At 47.7% G+C, this 20,481-nt stretch overlaps 1 protein-coding gene across 2 annotated transcripts in view; it reads left to right on the top strand.

Moving 5' to 3' along the window:
* Positions 1-5,950: 5,950 nt before the first annotated feature.
* GLIS1 (GLIS family zinc finger 1) overlaps positions 5,951-20,481 on the top strand; it is a 237,277-nt gene continuing 222,746 nt past the window's right edge. The window contains exon 1 of one of the 2 annotated variants that reach the window (XM_011973791.1): positions 5,951-6,209. In XM_011973791.1, coding sequence (XP_011829181.1) covers positions 5,951-6,209 — 259 coding nt within the window. Of the gene's footprint in view, positions 6,210-9,755; positions 10,063-20,481 lie in introns of those variants that run through there. The other variant, XM_011973792.1, reaches the window with a different exon arrangement.

Below are 20,481 nucleotides of genomic sequence, written 5' to 3'. Positions count from 1 at the left end.
TTTTTGAATATGATGTGAGATGGGATCCAACTTCTGCACTCCAGCCTGGGCGACAGAACTAGACTAAAAAAAAAAAAAAAAAAAAAAAAAAAAAAAAAAATCCACTGCCAAATCCAAGATCAAGAAAATTTACTCCTAAAAATTATTTTTTTGGAAAGGTTTACCTCTGTGTTTTCTTCTAAGCATTTCATGGTTTTAGCTGTTACATTTAGGTCATCGGTCCATTGTGAGTTACTTTTTGAATATGATGTGAGATGGGATCCAACTTCATTCTTCTGCAGGTGGATATCCAGTTGTCCCAATACCATTTGTGGAAGAGACGATTCTTTCCTCAATGAGTGGCCTTGGCATTCTTATTGAAAATCAATTGGCCATAGATGTATGGGAGGCAGACGCTCTTGACTGTGGGAACTTTGGGAGGTCACTTAATTTTGAGCTTTTATCTTCTCACCTGTAAAATAGGGATGATAACCTCTTTATCCCAGAGCTGTCAGGATTAAGTGAGATCACATATGGAGAGTGTCAACCATGGTACATGGTAGTTTCCCCATTGAATGTTAATTCTTCCCTTGCTGCAAGAAACAGAGGCAGGGTAAGCAGTGTAACATCTACCACCTCTCTTCCTTCTCCTTCCTCATGTCTCCTGGACACGGGACACCTTAGAGACAGAAATGTCTATTTTTACCTCAACCATTTGCTGAGTGAATGCTTACACCCCTGAACAAAGACAGTGAGGCGAGAGGTCTTGATAGGGTGGGGAAGCTCTTAGCTAGAAATGTAGGCAAGCAAATGAATTAGTGGTGAGTCTTTAATAATTCAATCAGCATTCAGTAAACATTTACCTACTTTGTGCAAGAATCTCTTCTAGGTTCTGAAGATAGAAAGGCAAAAGGCTGCCCCTGACCTCACAGAAGTCTCATTCTAGAGGTGGTTGGTGTGGGGGACAGGCTGTTACATAGGCAGTTACAAAACTGTAAGAAGTTCTCAGAATAAAGCAGAGCATTGTGAGAGTGTGCAGGGAGAAAATAGCTATAGCCCCCTCGAGGATTCAGGGAAGGCTTGTGGGAAAGGACACTTGGGCTGGGTATTCATAGGAATAGGAAGTATTATAGGAATAGGAAGTATAGGTATACTAAGAATACCTAAGTATTCCTATAGGTATTCATAGGAAGAAGCAGGCAAGGTGAATAAGGGGAGAAAGTATTAGCAAAGGAGAAATCATATACAGAGCTATGAAGGCATGAATATATGTTCCTGATTCTAGGAGATGAAAACTATTCCAAGGTGCTTGGAACATAGGGTAGGGGTGGGAGCAGGGTAAGAAAATGGTTTGATTTTATTTAGCTGGCAATTGGGAGCTATGAGATTTAAACAGGGAAGTGCCATGGCCAGATCTACATTTTTATTTATTTACTTATTTATTTAGAGACAAGGTCTCTCTCTGTCACTTAGCCTGGAGTACAGTGGTATGATCATAGCTCACTGCAGTCTCAAACTCCTAGACTCAAGGGATCCTCCATCTCAGCTTCTTGATTAGCTGATATTACAGGTGCAGGCCACCATGCCTGACTATTTTTTATTTTATTTTTTTATAGAGACAAGGTCTTGCTATGTTGCCCAGTCTGGTCTCCAACTCCTGGCCTCAAGTGATTCTCCTGTCTTGGCCTCCCAAAGTACTGTGATTACAGGTGTGAGCCACTGTGCCCAGCCAGATCTATACTTCAGAGACCGATAAGGAGACCAGTGTGGAAAATCACTAATTGGGAGGAGGATGAGAATGGAGGCAAGAAGAACTTGGAAGAAATGTAGTAGTGAGGATGGAGAGGAGGAGGAGTGTTAGTTGAATTTATGACAAGTCAGATATAGGAGTATGGGAGCAGAGGGGCTGAGGATGACTCAGATTTCTGAATTGGGTGAGTTGACCATGGGGCTGTTCACCCAGGTAGGGACACAGGAGTGAGGAGCAACGTCAGAGATGAAAAAATGATGTTCGATTTTGCAGATGGATCCTGATAGAGATATCCGGTAGACAGACTGTCTGTGGGACTGGGAGGGCAGAAGAGAGTGTGAGTTGTAACATGGGTTAGTGTAAAAAGTAGACATTACTGTCTACTAGCCTGCTAAAGTGAGAAGCAGTTTACTTTGCTTCACTTTATTTTGTTTTTGACAATTGAAATACTGAGTTTTATTTGAATACCAAAATTATAAAGGAAAAAAATGCAGCACATAATCCCACTGCTCAAATAACCCCTATTGAAAGAAAGGGAGGGGCCGGGCACGGTGGTTCACGCCTGTAATCCCAGCACTTTGGGAGGCCAAGGTGGGTGGATCACAAGGTCAGGAGTTCGAGACCAGCCTTGCCAATATGGTGAAACCCTGTCTCTACTAAAAATACAAAAATTAGCTGGGCATGGTGGTGCCCGCCTGTAGTCCCAGCTGCTCCGGAGGCTGAGGCAGAAGAATCACTTGAATCCGGGAGGCAAAGTTTGCAGTGAGCTGAGATTGAGCCACTGCACTCTAGCCTGGGCAACAGAATGAGACTGTCTCAAAAAAGAAAAAAAAAAAAAAAGAGGGAGGATAATATATACTTAGAAAATACAAATCGGTTCAGACAAGTATAAAACTGAAAAGTGCAGGCCTTCCCTCAATCCTCTATTCCCTTAACCACTGTTAACAGTTTCTTGTGTTTCCTTTGAGGAAAAATAAAAGCGTATACCTACTAGATTCTGAATATCCCCAAAGGGGTCCTGCCGTCTACAGTGTTGAAGAGGTCTGTTTTATTGAGCAGATTAAACTTCTCATCACTTTGCCAGCCTTCGCAAACCCACCTATTTTGGTGAGAAGGACCTGTGAGTTCACTGAGGGAAAGGGGAGGGGGCGGGTTCTGTGTTTCTGTGTTGCTAGCTCAGGTATAGGGGCTGGCCCAGGGTGAGTGCTCAAAAGAATAATGGAAAGAGCTGTTTCTTCATTTGGAAATTTGGAGGGCCTCTGCTTTCAGGTCCAGTTGGTTAAGTGACTCATTCAGCAAATGTTTTCAGAGTCCCAACTAAATGTGCAGGGCAGTGCTTGTTGTGTGTGTGTGGCGGGGGTTGGGGTGGAGGGAGGGCAGAGGACTTGGATCCTGGCCTTACTGAAGAGAAGAGCAGAACTAGAAAGGCCAGAGGTCTTCCAACTTCATGCCTTTGGAGGGGGAAGCTGAGGTCCAGAGTGAAGTTACCATTCGTCTAGAATGGCTTGTTGGCAGCAGAACTAGCTGGGACTCCACAAGAGTGTGTGGAGGTGGGGGGAGGGGTGCAGGCACTGAGTGAGGCACAACCCTTGGCCTGTATGTTATGGGCATGGTTGATTTACACCCTCTGCCTGTGAGCAGCAGAGTGGTTGGTACTGGAGGAAGAGCATCGCCTGGAGTCAGGAAGCCTGGATTCCCCGGCTCTGCCACCCCCCACCACATTGACACAGGTCAGTCACATCCCTTCTCCTCTGAATGGAGGGTGGGTCTAACTAAAACCTCAAAGTCTTTCTTAGTATTATTACTCTAATTGTTAGATACTATTTTAAACACATTATAAGAAATCCAATTTTATGATTTTGAAATTCTAAAACTCTGGTTTTCCAGGATTCTGAGGATGCTGCCTGGGGTCAGTTATTCTGTGCAGAGTCCTGTGCTATGAAGTTGACATGTTGTGTAGTCCAGAGGGGCGCCATATACATTTTTCAGTTTGAGACCAAGGCCAAAGGGACCAGACTTCAAAGGAGTTTGAAACCAGTCAGGACCCTTGGAGCCAGCCCAGACCACCAGCAAACAGTGCACAGGAGGCACCTAGGTGAAATGGAGAAACCATATCAGGGCTTGGCTGGATCCTTCGGTAGCCATGGCAGGTAGACCAGGCCTAGGCGAACACTCCCATTTCATACGGGAGGACTCAGGCTCAGAGCGGGGAACTGAACCATTGCTTCCAGGTGCTGTGAAGCCTTACTGTTCTTTGTCCCGTGCTCTTCCTACACGTTGGGCAGGGCCCCCTGAGACACTGCTAGCTGTCTGTGGGGGGATCCCAGAAGGCAGGGCAACAGGATGTACCCCTAGAGTGGGTCTCAATCCCCAGATCTGTAAGGATCTCCTGGGAGCTCGAAAGCCTAAGCGCTGGGGACCTCTTCCCCCAGACTCAATTGGAATATTTCCTAGTTGGGATCAGGCATCATTTTTTATCTTTAACTTCAGAGTCTGACACCTTTTACCCTGGACTCTTTCCAGCGGAAAAACACAAAAACAAACTTAAGAAAGTGGGCTGAGAGGCCTGGGTTTGGGTCCCAGATTTGCTGCCCACTCGCTGTGAAATCTCTGCAAATTCTCCAGTGAGCGGGTTGGATTCTGCAAGAAAACTTTTCAAGCACTTTCGCATCTGTGCGCTTCGCGTTAGCAGATAGTGCCATTCCCATCTGATGGAGGAGAAAACCGACTAGGAGAAGGGAGGATCCTGTCCGGGGCTAGTGGAGAGGCGGGCAGGGAGCCTGGTTGAGCCCGGCGCTCCTCACGCCCAGCGCACTCCGCCGACTCCCAGGCCCAGCCTCTTTCGTCGCGGCGCCGCCCTGCGGTCCTGCCCGGCTCGGCCGCCCGAGAGGCGCGGGCACCGCGGGGCTACAGCCCGCCGCAGCCTGTCAAACCCTCCGCTCAGCCCCGCGCCGGGCCCCGCCCAGACCCCCAGGGGGGATGCCCCGCCCTCGCGCCACGATTGGCCTGGGTGGCGCGGCCGCGGCCAGCCAGTGGCTGGAGCAGCTGTCGGGCAGACGCGGGCCCGCCCCCGTCCCCCGGGGAACCGCCCCGTAGGACGCGGCGGCGGCGGCGGCTGCGGGGGCTGCGACGCCAGTGGAGGCGCGCCGAGCCGGGCGCCCAGCGATCTGCAGCTGCAGCTGCGAGGTGAGAGGGGGCGCGGCCCGCGGCCGAGGGAGGGGCGGGTGCGGGGCCCGAGATCCGAGGCTGGCGTCCCGGCGACGCTCGAACCCCGGCAGCTTGGGGATGGCGCTGGGAGTGCGGAGGGGAACGGAGAGTTTGGGGCCCCTGACTGAAGGGCCGAGGCTCCGGCGCGGCCCCCATCTCACGCGCGTGTGGCAAGAGCGTGGGACTGGGTGGTAGTGCGCTGCCGAGCGTCTGACCAGTGGCAGTGTGGGTGGCGTGTACGTCTCCTGGCGTGCCTCGACGGGCGTGCGGGTGTGTGGCGGCGGCCGCGTGGGCATTGCCCACTGTGCGGGTTTGCGCGCGCGACGGGCTCGATTCCTCCGCTGCGCATGGGAATGTGGGTGTCCCGGCTGCGCGTGATGGGTTCGCGTCGCTGGATTCAGCGCCCATCCTGGGACTGGCGTTTTCCCGGTTCGGGTGGTCGCGGGTGAGTCTCTGGGGGTTTCCCCCGGGCCTTTGGGTTCGAGTCCGCAGCCTCCGCGCGCAGCTCGGCCCCGGAGCCTCGACGAGGCGCGCAGCCAGTGACCCAGCCGGAGCCGTCTCCGGCGCTTCGCTCGAGTTCTTCTCTGGGAATCCTCGTTGCCGCCGGCTCCCTGTTCCACTTGGGGACAGGGAAGAGGCGCGCTACCCGCTCCAGGCCTCAGTTTCACCATTCGTGGAAAGGAGGCTGGTTTCGGTGGAGGCGGATTTGGGTGGGACTTCTCGGTAATGCGCCGCGGCGCGGGGGCCTGGGGTCTTCAGCGCACCTGGGAAGGGCGAACCGCTCCTGAGTGAGGGGGCTTTTGCGTGGGATCAGGTGGGTTTGACCTCTGATTGGGCTAGGTGTGGTGGCGCTAACCTATGTTAGAGACGCGGAATCCACGGAAGGGGCAGTGACCTGCTCAAACTCGGCCCTGGGACGAGACGGGGGCCGCTTTCCGCATTCTAACTCGCTGTGCTGTCTCCCCTCCCCAGGAGCCCGGCGCGACCCCCAGCCGTGCGCCCCGCCCCGGCGCCATGCATTGCGAGGTGGCTGAGGCACACTCGGACAAGAGGCCCAAGGAGGCCCCCGGTGCGCCCGGCCCCGGCCGCGGCCACGCCAGCCTCGGTGCGCACATGGCCTTCAGGGTCACCGTGAGTGGCGGCGGCTGCGCGGACAGGGGCCCGCGGGACCTGCTAGCCCGGCCTCCCGCGCCGCCACCGCGCTCCCACGACCTCCTCCGGCCCCGGAGCCCCCGAGACTACGGTCCATCCAAGGCCGCTGCCGCTGGGAAGGGTGAGTCCGGCCCTGACAACGTGCCTGGCGGCTCCTGTGGAGATTCGGGCTGCCCGGCGTCGCCACCGCGTGCTCGGGAGAATTTAGTGGAACTTTCTTCTGAGTTCCTCAGTTTCTCTCTTATTGTTTGGGACTAGCTTGTCAGTCGGAAAGTATGCCTGCTTTGCGAAGCATCTAATTTAAACTCAGCCCCGTTTGGGCAAATGTGTTTGTAGAAAGCTCTCAGCTTACATAATTTTGCTTCTGTATGTTTCTGATAAAGCTTGCATAGAAACTTGTCAAAATTTTATTATATATGAGGGCGAATAGCAACGCATATATTGGTATCTGTTTCTGAGCAGCTCAAGGCATAGTTTGAAGTATTTCAATCTTCTTAACTAACAAAACCCAGAGGCCTTTAGCAAGATCTCCTTTTGGGACCTCAGTTTCCCCATCTGTCAAGTGAGGAATTAATTAAACCAGATGATTTCTGGATTCCTGAGGGAAAATTTTCTGCATCAGCAATCGAGCCTGGGTCACGTCCTAACTTAAACATGACTTTTCTGTACTTGGTGCTTCGGCAGCCTAGTCTTGGATCACAAGCTCCTTGGCAAGCCCCTTCGTCCCCCAGTGAAGCTGGCCACGGGAAGGTGGAGGTCCCAGTATGGCTTATGGGCTCAAAGTCAGAGATGGTGCTGGGATTTTCAGGAACACGCTCTTCTCATCACAGTTAATTATTATTGAGTCATTATTTATGAGTTTCATGCTGACAGATAATTAACCAGGAATTGGAGAAATTGTTAAGATGCCGTGTCCTCGTCCTCCCCGTTTTTTTCCCTTAGGGAAAACCAAGGCTTTGGGGTTTGACTATCGGCATTTGGAACCTCTTGGTTCTCTTTCCAAATGATTTTCAAGGAAGACAAAAACAGTTTGGGTTTTATGGTTATAGGCATCACTTCCTAGCATCAGCCCCACAACTCAGAAGAGGTAGGCAGCCTGCTTTTAGAGTTGAGAGCTCCTCGTGGATCAAAAACAGCCAACTCCCTGGTTCAGGGATTAGTAAAATGAAATAAACATAAGCAGTTTTTTTCTTTTTTAAAGAAAACACTCGGCTTTGTGAGAGAGAACTATTTCCCATCTCTTTGTTTTAGATGCCAGCCTCTTTTTCAAGGGATAGAGATAATATTTTAGAAGGACAGATACAGTGGGGAGGGGTGGGAAATGCCTGCAGAATGTTATTGCTGGAATACACACATATGAGGTCTCTTTTACCAGAGAGGAGCGCTGTGCAGCGAGACATGAGTAATGTTTGCTGCCGGGAGCTCCCTGGCTTGCCCGGCTCCATACACAATCCTCCCTTAAATAGATACCCTCCTGCAACGTTCTGTGTTTAAAAACATCGTGGCTGTCATCTGAAGATCGAGTTCTCTGCAGACCTAGCGAACGACTCTCCCGAACATAACCTTTGTTCCACGCTATGGTGAAATCTTTCGTCTGGGGGCTTTGTGTCCGATCTTCCTACTTCCATTCCCCCTAACCCCAGTTATTTTTATGCACACCCCCAAACATGTCCAAAATAAAAGATCTTCAAGTCAGGATTACATTTGGAAAGGGCAGAGGAGAATAAAGGGATGGGAAGAAGAGCCTCTTTCTTTGTACCTTAAGCTGGTCTCTCTGGTGAAGCTTTTTTCCAAGAGGTTTCACAACTTTTCTTCATAGCCTCCCAGTGAGGCTGGTGTGGTGGGATATAACCCACTCATTTGAAGGGTGAGGAAACTGAGGCCTGAAGGTGGGAAAGTGTTTGGTATGTGTAGGGCAGGGGTTAGGGAAGCCACAGCTCTATCCTAACCTGGCCTAGGGAGAAAGAGAAGGCTCGATCCTGGGCTTGGAGAGTTTTCCCTGCTGGCCTCTGTGTCGCTTTAGGCAAGTTTTCCCTCAGAGTCCAGCCACCAAGTGGCCCGAGACAAAACCAGCTTCCCCCCAGTTCTTCAACGTCCTTAAAAATGCTGCAAGGAAACGGCACCTTCTTGCTGCCCCTACTCCTACCGAAATAGTCCCCAGACCATGTAACCCTTTGATTGTTTGGTGTCTAGCTCCAAGTTCTCAGGCTTATTGGAAACAGACAGAAATACCAATTGAAAAATACGTACTGACTGTGCTGGGAATTGTGAGACCCCACCATCTATGATCTGTGGGACTTGGGGGAAGCAATTTCACTCTTCTGAGCCTTTGGTTCCCTCGTTTGTAAATTTACCCTGAGACTTAATTTGCAAAACTGATGAGATCATTAGTGATAAAGAGTGTGCAAGGGCCACCTCAGTGCCTTATTTTTAGGATTACTACTGTAACGTGTTTCACATTCTCAACCTCTGGGTTTTCATTTGCACGAGAGGTAATGATGCCTACCTTGCAGGGTAAATAAAACAAGAGTTGTTTTATTAATTCGTGCAGGGCCCATGCTAGGGTCAGTGACACTTGAGATAAAGGGGACAGAGTGAGAAGGAAGAAAGGTTACATTTTTAAAATGCTGAATGTGGAAGGCACTAACTGTGGTGTGCTAGCCAGGGGAGGCAGAGAGGTACCAAGCTTCGGGTCTTTTGTGACCACTGCTGCTCAGTGACCGGAGAGAAGACAGTATGGCTCAGCCTGGGGTCAGGTTTCAGATGCTCTGCCGCCTGCCTCAGATAGTCCCTACGCAGAGGAAGAGAGTGGGTTCTTGAATCTAGTCGTTTATCCATAAATGTTTGGGGCCTGTGTATTTGATCTGGAATTGGGAGGCACTGGGATGGTGTGACGTCATGGACTAACATTGTCATCATTTACAATAAGAATCATGATCTGTTTATGGCAGAGTCCCGTTTATCCAGATTCCAAACAGCTGGAAAAGCCAAATTGCCAGATGCTGCATTTTTCTTTCTTATTATTAAACACCCGACACTCTGCTTTTATAAGTCCTGACAAGGAAAGAAGGTAAACATCTGGGCTTTATGCAGGCGGACAGCTTTGTGGTGATGGCCTGATGACGCTTGTTCTCTGTGCACGGTGCTTTACAGTGTTCAGAGCGTGTTCCCACACATGCTCTTGTCTGCCCTCACGCCAGCTGGGCTCTGCCTGCCTTGGGGGCACTTGTGAGGGAGCAGATGTAGAAGACTGTAAAGTGCTAGGCAGATACTAGCTGTTATTAATGTGATTCCCATTTTATAGATGCAGACATTAAGGTTCAGGGATTTGCTCAAAGCTGCAGACAGTAGGTGGCAGTTTCCAAGCTTCCAGCTGCAAATATTTGATTCTGGTTCCACAACTTGTACCTTCTACATGTGTGTGTTGGCGGCCGAGAGCTGGCATTCACACGAAGGCTTTCTGAACGTTCCCAGAGAATTAAAAAATGTATTTTGCTTTTGGTATTTCTACTGTCTCACATCTTTGGGAATTGGTAACTAGTATCTATGCCATAGTTAGAAAATTTTGTAGTTTACCACATAATTCCGTTTGTCCAGAGTTGCTGTTCCCACACCAAACCAGATAATGAGGTCACTATTTAATTGACAGTGACTCACTGGGCCCTTTCACTGTGTGCTGAGACTGGATGCATCCTTGCAATAAAAAGGAGGTTGATCACGACAAATGTGAACCCCGCCGTTATAAAAACAGCCATCATGGCTGTCAATGCCAAAAAGCTGTCAGTTTTGTAACTTGGAAAAGAAAAAAAAAAAGGAATTGTAGATTGTGTGCATGGACTCAGGGGGTGGGGGTGGTGGACAGTAAGTCATGATGTTTTGGTGGTACCACCTGGTCGAATTTCTTCATCTGAGTAAGAAGCTCCTGTGATGTTCTGGGGAGGCCTTGGAAAGGCTAGCGCATCCCTAATAGAAAGGTATGAGTGATTTTTAAAGCATTTCCCCCCTCCAGCTCCGGTGGGCAATTTGCTTGCGTTTCATCCATTTTAAAGTGCTGGTCCTGCGATCCGGAAATAATCAGATCCAAATTTTTTCAGTGCTTGAAGTTTCAAATAAGGGAGAGAAAAACCTGCTGACCAAATGTCAGCCTCAGTGAGACAAAGAGAAACAAGTATGTGTGTGGGTAAAAAATGAGATAGGAACATGTTGCGTCTACGGTCATAAGAGTTATGTATCCGACAAATCTTTTGTAGACATGTAGCGGAAATACAATTCCCAAAGATTCCCTAAGAATCTCGGGCGGCTAGAATTCCTCTATCCTTCCTGCCTCTCAAGCTCTCTAGAAACTAGGACTTTGTGGGCAAAATGGCAAGGGGACCATCACATGAGATCGTAATTTAATTTAGGCTTAGTTGTTTCTCAGTAGTTTACCTGTAGCGTGCTTAGCTGGACTGAGGTCTACAGAGCTTCAGAGCTGTGGCATCACATCGATAGTCTATGTTGCTCCGTCTGTGATTTAAAAATGTCAGTTTCTTTATACGCTATGATTTTTCTTCATCCTTTTTCTGGGGAAAAAAAAAAAAAAAACCAAAACGAACCCCATCTCAGAGTTACTCATCTCCCTGCGTTTCATTTGCATGAGAAGCTTAGTGAGCCAGCACACTTATTTTTACAGTGCGTTAAAATCCCATTACAGGCATAAGTGCACAATGAATCACTTAAAAAAATATATTCTTATGTTCTTTGTTCTGAAAGTTGCATAATTATCATCATTTTGTTCGGTTTTATTTTGTGGAGTTTGGCCAGCATCCTGGAAGAGGGGAGAAACTAAAGTTTGGGACAGGGCTTTCAATCTGTTTTGGATAGGATTAGGGGGAAGAACAACAAACAAATAAACTTTATTGGGAAGCTGACCAGTGATTATCGCTGAGGATAATTTCCCTTGCTTCTCTCAATTGTCTTGGAAAAGAATTCTCTGTTTTCAACATGATATGGTAGTATTTCAGCAACCTCACCTTACATATACGGTTACATTCAAAGTTAAATTATAATGGGTGGTTTGTTAATTTTTTTTTCTAATATAGATTTCAGTTGCAATTACTTTGGACCTAGAGAATTGTGTGGTTTCTTTTCGTAGGGCGTAGTTTATTTTTGTATTTAAAGAAACAAAGACATTCAGTTCAAGGGGGAGAAGAAATGAAACAAAGTCTGCAGTGGGCTTTGAAAACTTGGACTGCATTATGCAAAAAGCACAGCTGTAATACCAGGGCCAGGAAAAAAGACCAAACTCCTGAAATATTTGTGCTGTTCGCCTTCACTGTGCTAATGATTCTAGCAGTTTAAAAATGGACTTCTTGTTTATCAAGAGCTGCTGCCCAAATTAATAGTTTACAATTAAAAAAAAAAAAAAAAAGAGGCAAAAGCTTTCAGCATTGGAAGCAAAGTCCAGGGACTGACAGCTGAGTTACTGAGTAAGAAAAGCAGAAAAGACAGGGGAAAAGTAGTTTTGTGGCTACTTTGTTGGTCTCCCTAAGCCATATTTATAAGAAACTGAAAGAAAGCAGAAGGTTGGGCTGGGAGGAGAGAATACAACCCTAACCCAGTGGTCTCAGAGTTGAAAGTCACTTAAAGCATCTGTTTTCTTCTTTTTCCCTTCTTCCCCTTAAACTCCAAAGGGTTATTCCTTCAGTAGGTTTCTGGTGGATCGAGGTGGATTGTGTTAGCATTACGAGCTGTGTTTTTAAAGTCAGCATTTGAGTCAGATGCGCTGAGATGAGACCTTCAGTCCGTGAACTGAATAATGCATTTCCTGGATGGCCTGAATTTATTTGGTGGTTATGGTTGGGCCTGCCTGGAGCTAACACATGAGCCATTGTGTAGCATCTTTGCTAGTGGGCCATGCCCTGTGCTTTGAGCCTTGGTTTTCCCGTCTGTAAAATGGGGAGCAGTTCAGTTGGATGATCCATAGTCCCTGCCTGCTGATACTCGAGATTCCACACTAACTGGGCTGGGAAGGTTTGGAAGGATCTGGGATGTAGGAAGAGGCCACTTTTGTCTCAGACTAGGTTACACACTTGAACTCTCGACGCTAAAGATGAACACAGAAGGGATGGGGAAGAGGGAGGTCGACTAACCTTTAGTGAGCGGCTGCTCTGTGCCAGGTGAGATGCTTTAGAGACGTGATCACATTTAATTATGCCCAATAGCCCTAGGAGGAAAGGAGGCACTGTTCTAATTTCAAAGATGGGGGGACTGAGGCTTGGAAAGGCAAAGTGATTTGTCCAAGGTTGTGCATGTAGTAAGCAGTAGAGCCTGGAATTTGAACCCAGGTCTGTCTGACAGCAGAGCCAGTACTTGCCTCTGAGAATACACCACTCTCCAGGACTAGCTTCTTAAACACAGGTGGTGGGAAGGAGAGGATGTGGCTCTAGAGAGCTGAGTGTCCCCCAAGCCTGGAGGAAGGCAGCAGGAGGCCGCAGGGGGCCCAGACAGCCACATCCCAGAGCAGCCCTTTCTCAGTCTCAGCCAACAGGCTGAGGTGTGACTTACAGGGGACACTCTGCCTCCGTAGGGCACTGCTTCTCTCCCGCTTTGGCACTAGGGAAAGGAGAATGTTCCCAGTGACTCAGGATCCTCAGGAATCTGGGGTCTGGAAAAGGACTCTCTGAGGCCATGGAGGGGGCCCCTAGGAGGGACTGCTTCTCAGAAGCAGTGGCAACTCCCATCCTGACTGGTTATTGCAGGTAATAGTCCCTGTTTGAGTTTTTCTTGCCATTTGGGGAGATTCCTTGCCAAGGCCCCGGTCGTAGTCTCCCCTCTACGGCTTTCAAAGACATCTGTTGGATGAGAATTCCTCAAGATCCCCACCATGCCTGGTTGTAGAATACGTGCTTCCCTGAGCATGTTGGGTCAGGGATCTATTAAACAATTATTTCTTGTTAAACACTTGGTGGGATGAAGTAGGGCTTGGGAGGGAGAATAGGCTGGGGATCAGAGTGAGCTTGAGAGTTTGCTTGTGAGAAATGGGTCTTTTGTGTCAAATGATGAATGAGCTAGATGAACCCCTATGGAAGGTAAAGGTCCCACGGCTGGTCGCATCTGTGGCCTTGCACGTGCGTTCATGAGAATGTGTACATTCGCACGTGCGTTCATGAGAATGTGTACGTTCGAAGGGAGTCATACTGATTCTGAAGATGGACTGGCAGAAGCCGTTCTGGTCCGAGGAATTTTTGCCTTCCTTCGTGCCGCCGTGTCTGAAGGGGAGTGAATGAAGTACGAGGGATGGCCCTGCCTGCCATGCAGCCCAGCCTGTTCCTATTTGTGTCTTTTTAGCAACCAGATTACTCTTTTAGATGTTACCTTTGTTTTTAAATAACAGGTTTGCTAGAAATCAGGCTTTAGCAAGAAACCAGGGAGTACTATAAACCTGACTTGAAAAATACAGAGCCCATTTGCTGTTTTAAGCTCTCCGGAGGGCTGGAGATTGGGTTTATTTTGGAACGCTGCTGGACTATATGAATTACTTCTCAGAGGGTTGGGTATTTAATACCTAGTAGAAGTTTGTGTAAGAGTTGATGATGTATTTTGCCGACTTTCCAACCCTGTAAATAAATTACACGTGCCGGCAGAGGCTGCCAGGATCCACTGTGTCAATTGAAGCTTAATTTTTATCCTAAACCACTGAATACTTTTGTCCTAGCGAGCAGAGAAAGTTACGGAGTTTTGCTCGTCAGTGAGCCCATTCCAAGACGACGGTTTAAAGAGCCTGAGAATAGGCCTCCGTGGAGTCACTGATTTTGACACCGTTTTCGGTGGTTAAGTAGCTTCAGCAGTCTCAAGTCCAACCCTCAAGGCAGAGAATGATAATATAATTTTAAGCGTATCGTAAAAATGAAACTCAATCACGTCCACTCCCCAAACCTGTCTCACTCCCCATCTCTCTGGAGAAAACGGCTGTAATTGTGTGTTTCATCTCAAGACTGCCTTTGCATTTTATCTTATTTGAGTGCAAAGCCCAGGTAATAACGTTGGCATTTCCAGCGCGAAACAAAATAGGGTTTCTAATTTGGAGACACTATTAAATATTTCATGCTTCAACCAAACGCAATTCTTTTTTCCTATAATAAGTTTAAATATTAATTCTCTGGAATGTCAGATGCCTAAAGCAAGGTATTTAGTGATCTGCAGCTTCAAGTATCTTGAAGAAGGTTTATGAAACAGGATATTTCACTGTGAGGGATGAGTAGTGTGCTTCAGAGATATCTGAATTCAAGGCATCGTCTTCTGATTTATTTTTTAAAGGGAAAAGGTCGTAAAATAAGTTGCTTTATGTGCTGATGGATTAAGTGGCTTAGGCTGAAATAACAGCAGGAACTTTACTGTTTTTCCCCGTTATATTTTAACAATGCTTTTTGGGGGAGGGGGGTGAGTCTTTTTCCCGCCTGCTTGTCTCCTCCCCCTGTTCCCCCCCCCACCAGCCAGATGGCTTTAATTCTAACCAAATCCCATGCTGAGGCCAAATGATTGATCAAACAGTCATTTGTACTTACGTAGCGCTCTTTGTGAGAATATCTCCGTGCTAGGGCTTCTCGCTGGGGCAGGCTCTTCTTTGGGCCTTCAAACAGATGATTTCAAACAGATCGGGCGGCTTGGTGAGGAGGGGTCCATGGGTGGATGCGGAGCAAAAATCCCAGACCTCAAGTCCTTAGAACTTCTCGCTTAAAACCTTTGCGTTACTTCCCATCCCTGACAGCAGGGATATCCAAATGTTCTAAATATAAGGACAAAAATCTTTCCACTGTCCATGTGATAGCAGCTATACTTTTAGTTATCTCTTGAAGCAGAATATACCTAATGAGATTTAGGTAACTGCTAATTTAAAGAACTCTTTTAAGTAGATATGTACTTTATCTACCACATCATCTACACATCTGTAGAGACATCGATTTGTCCTACAGATAGTTCTTGGTACATGCTTTAAAGATCTTCTGTGAAATTACACTTGGCATGTAGATTGACAGCCAGCTGGCCAATGGGAAAAATCTGAGCCCTTTGATCTGGCGTTCAAGGCCGCCTTGCAGGGCCAGTTCCATCTCTTGCTGATGTCTGCTCGTGGCAGCAGACTTTTCCTTATGCAGCCTCAGACCTGGAATTTGCTCTTTACCTGTCCTTCTTTCCTTATAATCTGTGGGCTTCTTTTTATTCATCTTTGTGCCTCCTTAAATCATTTTTGGAACAAGTGGAAAAATAGATAATGTTCAAAGATTCATCTTTGTATTCTTGCGTCCAGCACAAAGTCTGGCATGAAGTTTGTATCTAAGAAGTGTGTAGAGTGCTGATTGAGGGCATGGTTGTGGAACCAGTCTGCTAGGTTTGAATCCTGGCTCTGTGTACTAACTGGGGGACCTTGGCAAGTTAGGGAGCTTTTTGGGTCTCAATTTTCTTATCTGTGACATGAGGATAATAATAGTAATGACCTCCAAAGGCTGTTGTGAGGGTGGAATGTGTTAACACATGTATATGTGCTTAAAAACAGACTGGCATATGGTAAATGCTCAATTAATCTTGGGATTATAATAATTGTTATTGTTATGACTACCATGTAAATGGTAAACAGAACCTCTAGGAAGGGCTTTCCCTCCCTTCCATTCCACCAGATTGACCCTACTGATTCTTTAAGACCCAGCTCAAATGCCACCTCCTCTTCGAAGTCTTCCCTTTCTTTTGCCATAGCCCTGCTCATACTCTATGGCAATTTCCTATTTACTTCTGTGTCCTTGAAGACAGGGGCAGAGTGTCATTATCCTTGACCCTGTATGGCCAGCACAGGGCTGGCTCCAAGTGAGTGTCCAGGAAGTTTGGGAATGAAATACAGCCCAGTCTCTGCCCTCAAGGAGCCTGTAGCCTGTAAAGGAGGAGCTGTGTTTGATGTTCTCGTTTTCCTGCAAGGTTGAACATATGGTAAGCTCTCAACACATGTGAGATGCCAGTAAATTTCTTTTTTTTCCTTGCCCTGTCTTATAGTGCTGAGATGCCAGTAAATGCTACATGAGTTCTCACATGCAGATACCATCATGTTTCTTTCCAACACTGTCTTGAGGCTCTTCAAAATAAGGTCTGCCCCTTGATTGCTAGTGACCCTGGGAGAGTCTCCTTACCCAGCTGGGCCTCCCTCTCCCCCGCTCTGGGAAGGATTGGCTTCAGGGCTTGCAGGCTCTTTGGTTGCAAGCCTTTGGAGTGGCCGGGTCAGGTGGAGGAGCTTGGGGCCTGATGACTGTCCTACAGTGACTGGCCATTAGCCTCTTGGCCAGGATTGGCACTTTCTGTCACATGCTCATCCTCCCTTTTAGACAAAGCCCCACGTACTGTGACATGCATCTCATCTTGTGGCTTAAAGAGCAGCTACGAGTGGTTGCTACTCATCTCACCCAGATTTCTCTAAGATGAAGAGGAACCTTAGACCAAATGTTGGAATTGAGAGCTGGGAGCCAGAGGATGGTAGCTCTTGGTGACCCTGCTGGGGTGGTGATTGCTGTCCACACCCAAGATCTCCACTCCAGGACAGGCTTAGAGGCCTTGGGGGATGTATTGGTCTCATGGCCCTTCTCTGGGCACCATTGTGGGCTTTGTAATCTGTAGAGCTTTCCAGAAATCATATTATTAATTCAAGCCCCCTTTGGGTAGATGGGAAGACTAAGGTTCAGAGAGGCCATGTTACTTATGCGAAGGTGGCCACATGGCTTTTAGAGTCAGAACTGAGTTTGGATCCTGACTACCTCACCTGCTAGGCCTTAGGCGAATTTGTGGAACTCTGAGCCTCAGTCTTCCTCATTTGAAAAGTGGAGATAGTTCCTGTCTCATGGGTTGCTAGGGGGATTAAGATGAGTGTCTGTAGAACACATAGCTCAGGGGCTGGTGCACAGCAGGTGTGTCCCAGAGGTGAGCTGTGGTTGTTGGTCTTTGTGAGTGGAGAGCTGGGCTAGGTCCCAGGCCTGACTGTCTGATGTTGTTTCTCCTCTACACTGTAGTACTCTATTCCCAGACCCTGCTTTTTAATTATTTTTTGGTGTAATTCCAAGAATAAGGACTTTGGGGTCAAACTGAGGCTTGAGCTGCAGGGATGGAGGATGCAGGTCTGGCTGGTGGGCCTGGTGGTTTCCCCTAGGGCTGGGGGAGATTGGGGAAGGAGGAGGGTGTGGGCTGCCTCAGTGCATCTCTCTGACAGGTCCTGGCCCTGGGTCAGTCTAAGATGCTTACTCAGCCTGTGGTGTCCAGTAGGGTGGGGGTTGTCTGTGGGGTGGATCTGGAGGCACACCCCCACCTCTTCCCTGGTTTATTGCGCTGGGAGTTGCTGTCAGACTCCAATATCCAGAGGAATTACCTTGATTCTTCCTCTTAAAACCTGTAATGCCAGGACTACCCTGTTCCGAACCCACGTCCCCATGCCTGCCTGGCCCTGCAGTAATGTAGTGGCTTCCATCTGTTGAGTCCTGCTGTGAGTAGGTGTCCCACGAGGCCATTTAATTCTTTCTACATTCACTTCTTGCGCAGTGGGTGTTAGCATCCTTATTTTACGGTTGAGAAAGCTGAGGTCCAAAGAGGCTAAATGATGTGCCCGGAGTTCTAGAGCTGGTAGGTGTCAGCTGCTGGCCCACCTGCCCTTCTCCACACCTTGCCACCTATTGGATCTTTCATTAAGGCCTCGGGTCCAATGTTACCCACTCAATTACCCACTCATCACAGTCAAAAAACTTCCTCCTCCAGCCAGAATTAACCTGTCCCTCCTTCATTATCTGACTGCCATTTGTCATTTTTCTCTCATGAAAGAGTCAGGCGTTCCAGATGCTTGCATTCATTTTTCCCTTCCCCGTGAATCTGTGGGCTTCTTGGAGGCAGGGTATGTCGTGAACTCATCTCTGACTTGCTGATAGAGGATAGAGCAAAGAATAGAAAGAACACAGGACCCTGGCAGAATGAATCTGCCTCTCTCCAGTCAAGGCGGGGCTTCTTGGGAAGTTCTCGAAGCAGATTTTCAGTACAGCAACCCAGAGTGGCTCTCAATTTTTGAGCCTCAGTTCCCCATTTTAAAATGGGAGAATGATGCCTGTCTGGCCAATTGTTAGGGGCAGATGGGATGAAGTATGTAGAATTAGCCTGAAAACTGGAATGGCTGTACCTGTGTTTGGCTGGTGGTTGGTTGGTTCATCCATATTTATTGGATACCCGCTATGCTTCCAGTGTTGGGTTCTGCCCTAGGATACCATAGAGAACCAACAGATGGAGTCCTTGCCTCCTCGGAGCTGGCAGCCTGGAGGAGGGTGTTTGCAGGTTCACCCTTCAGGCTGGCCGGGTCTCCAGGCCTCTGTGCGGCATTACCACCTTATCATTTGCTGTCTGTCCTAGGCAGACTCCAGTTCTCCAGCCAGTCTCAGCCTCATGCCCTCAGACAATCTTACCGAGCCTTGGTCTGCTGAGTTATGGAATGGAAATAGGTGCTTGCTCCCCTCGCCAGGCTAGCGTGAGAATCAGTGAGGTAGGGTGGGAAAGGGCTCTCTAGGTGGCTAACTGTTGGGAACTCTGAGGACAGGTTAGAACTTGAGTTTGCAGACCAGCCCTCTAGAGGACAGTGGTGGACACAGAGTGTTAAATCCTGGGCATGAGGACTGCCATGGGCAGCCCTTTTCTTGCACCTGTTGCTGATTCTGGTGGCTTAAGCTTTCTTCTTGGAGTAAATACCTACTCATTGTCTCAGGCAATACAGGCCAACAGCTTTCCTCTTTCAGCAAGTCTGCAGGGTCTCTCCTGTCCCAGCCTCATACCTCTCCCTCCCTACTCTTCCCATTCCCACTCTCCATGGCTCTGGCTGCTATGCACTCAAAATACGGAAGAGCTATTTGCTGGGATGGGGTGGAGACAAGTAAATTCCCAGTGCTTGTGGCTGAGCAGGTGGGGCTGTTGGGGATCTTCCTCCTCCTATTCTTCTTTCTACTCCTCATTTTTTTTTCATTATCCTACAGTGGTCAATTGAGCGCTGTTAGGCACTGGACCAATCATCTTTTTAAAAATGAATCATCTTAACAGCCATGCACCTGTAGTCCCAGCTACTGGTGAGGCTGAGGTAGGAGGATTGCTTGAAGCCAGGAGTTCAAGACCAGCCTGGGTAACATAGTGATATTCTGTCTCTACTTTTAAAATGTAAAAATTAGCTGGGTTGATGGTGTGCACCTGTAGTCTCAGCTACTTGGGAGGCTGAGGGGGAGGATCACTTGAGCCCAGAAGTTCAAGGATGCAGCGAACTGTAATCAAGCCACTGTACTCCAGCCTGGGTGACAGAGTAAGACCTTATCTCTAAAAATAAAAGATCTTGTTTAATCTTAAAACTACCTTGTGATGTTTGCTTTTCCACAAGAACACTATGGCTATTTAGATGAATTACAATTAAATAAAATTAAAAATTTAGTTTCCCAGTCATACTAGCTACATTTCAAGTGCTCAGTAGACACATGGCTAGCTAGTAGCTACCATATTGGAAAGTGCAAATATAGAGCATTTCTTCCATCACAGAAAGTTCTGTTGGACAGTGTTAGTCTAAAATATCATTCTTTAATGTATTCATTTGTTCCTCACCTGTTTCCTGACACTCTTATCACATGCTAGAGTCTCTAACATCCTTGGCCTCTACCTTGGGGAGCACCCACTTGAGAGGGTGGGCAGATGGCCATGGACGCGTTGAGATGGGGCTGGCATGCCGGCTACCAGGCCTGCCTCCTGTTGGAGATACACATGTGAGTCCTAGGGTCTGTCCTATTCTCAGAGTGTTCATAAGACAGCACTGACAAGAGAGATCAGGGCAGTCTTGCATGAGAGGTGGCATTTGAGTGGCCGGACCGGGTTCCTTAGTGCTGGTTGCTTAGTGGGGTAGCTCCGAGCCAGCTCATCCCTGGAACTGGAAACATGCTGACAGTGCCCTGAGCAGCAGCTTAAACGGGAATGGCAGAATATTGGTTTATTCTTGTAGGTTCCTGACTTTTAAGAAATTACTTAGTTTTCACTCCTAGTCCTTCTTTGGGAAGTGACTGACCATTTAAAGGTAATTTAATTTAATACTCTTCATTTGTTCCACTCATGTAAGTACTGTATACCTACTGTAGAAGCTTTGGAAACTATAGAAACATGGAAAGATGGAAATAATACTTGCTCAGAATCTCAGCCCCAGTAATGACTACTGTTTACATTTTGGTAGGTTTCTTTTCAGTCTTTTTTCTGTGCTTGTCTGTGTATTAATATAGTTTTATATCATTGAGATCATTCTGAATATAGTCTTAATACTTACATTTAAATTTAAGGCCAGGAGTGGTGGCTCACCCCTGTAATCCTAGCACTTTGGGAGGCCAAGG

Source organism: Mandrillus leucophaeus, unplaced genomic scaffold (assembly GCF_000951045.1).
Source record: "Mandrillus leucophaeus isolate KB7577 unplaced genomic scaffold, Mleu.le_1.0 Scaffold14, whole genome shotgun sequence".
NCBI classification, from domain to species: Eukaryota; Metazoa; Chordata; class Mammalia; order Primates; family Cercopithecidae; genus Mandrillus; species Mandrillus leucophaeus.
The sequence above is the reverse complement of the archived record's forward strand: the minus strand, read 5'-3'. Positions and strand labels throughout refer to the sequence as shown.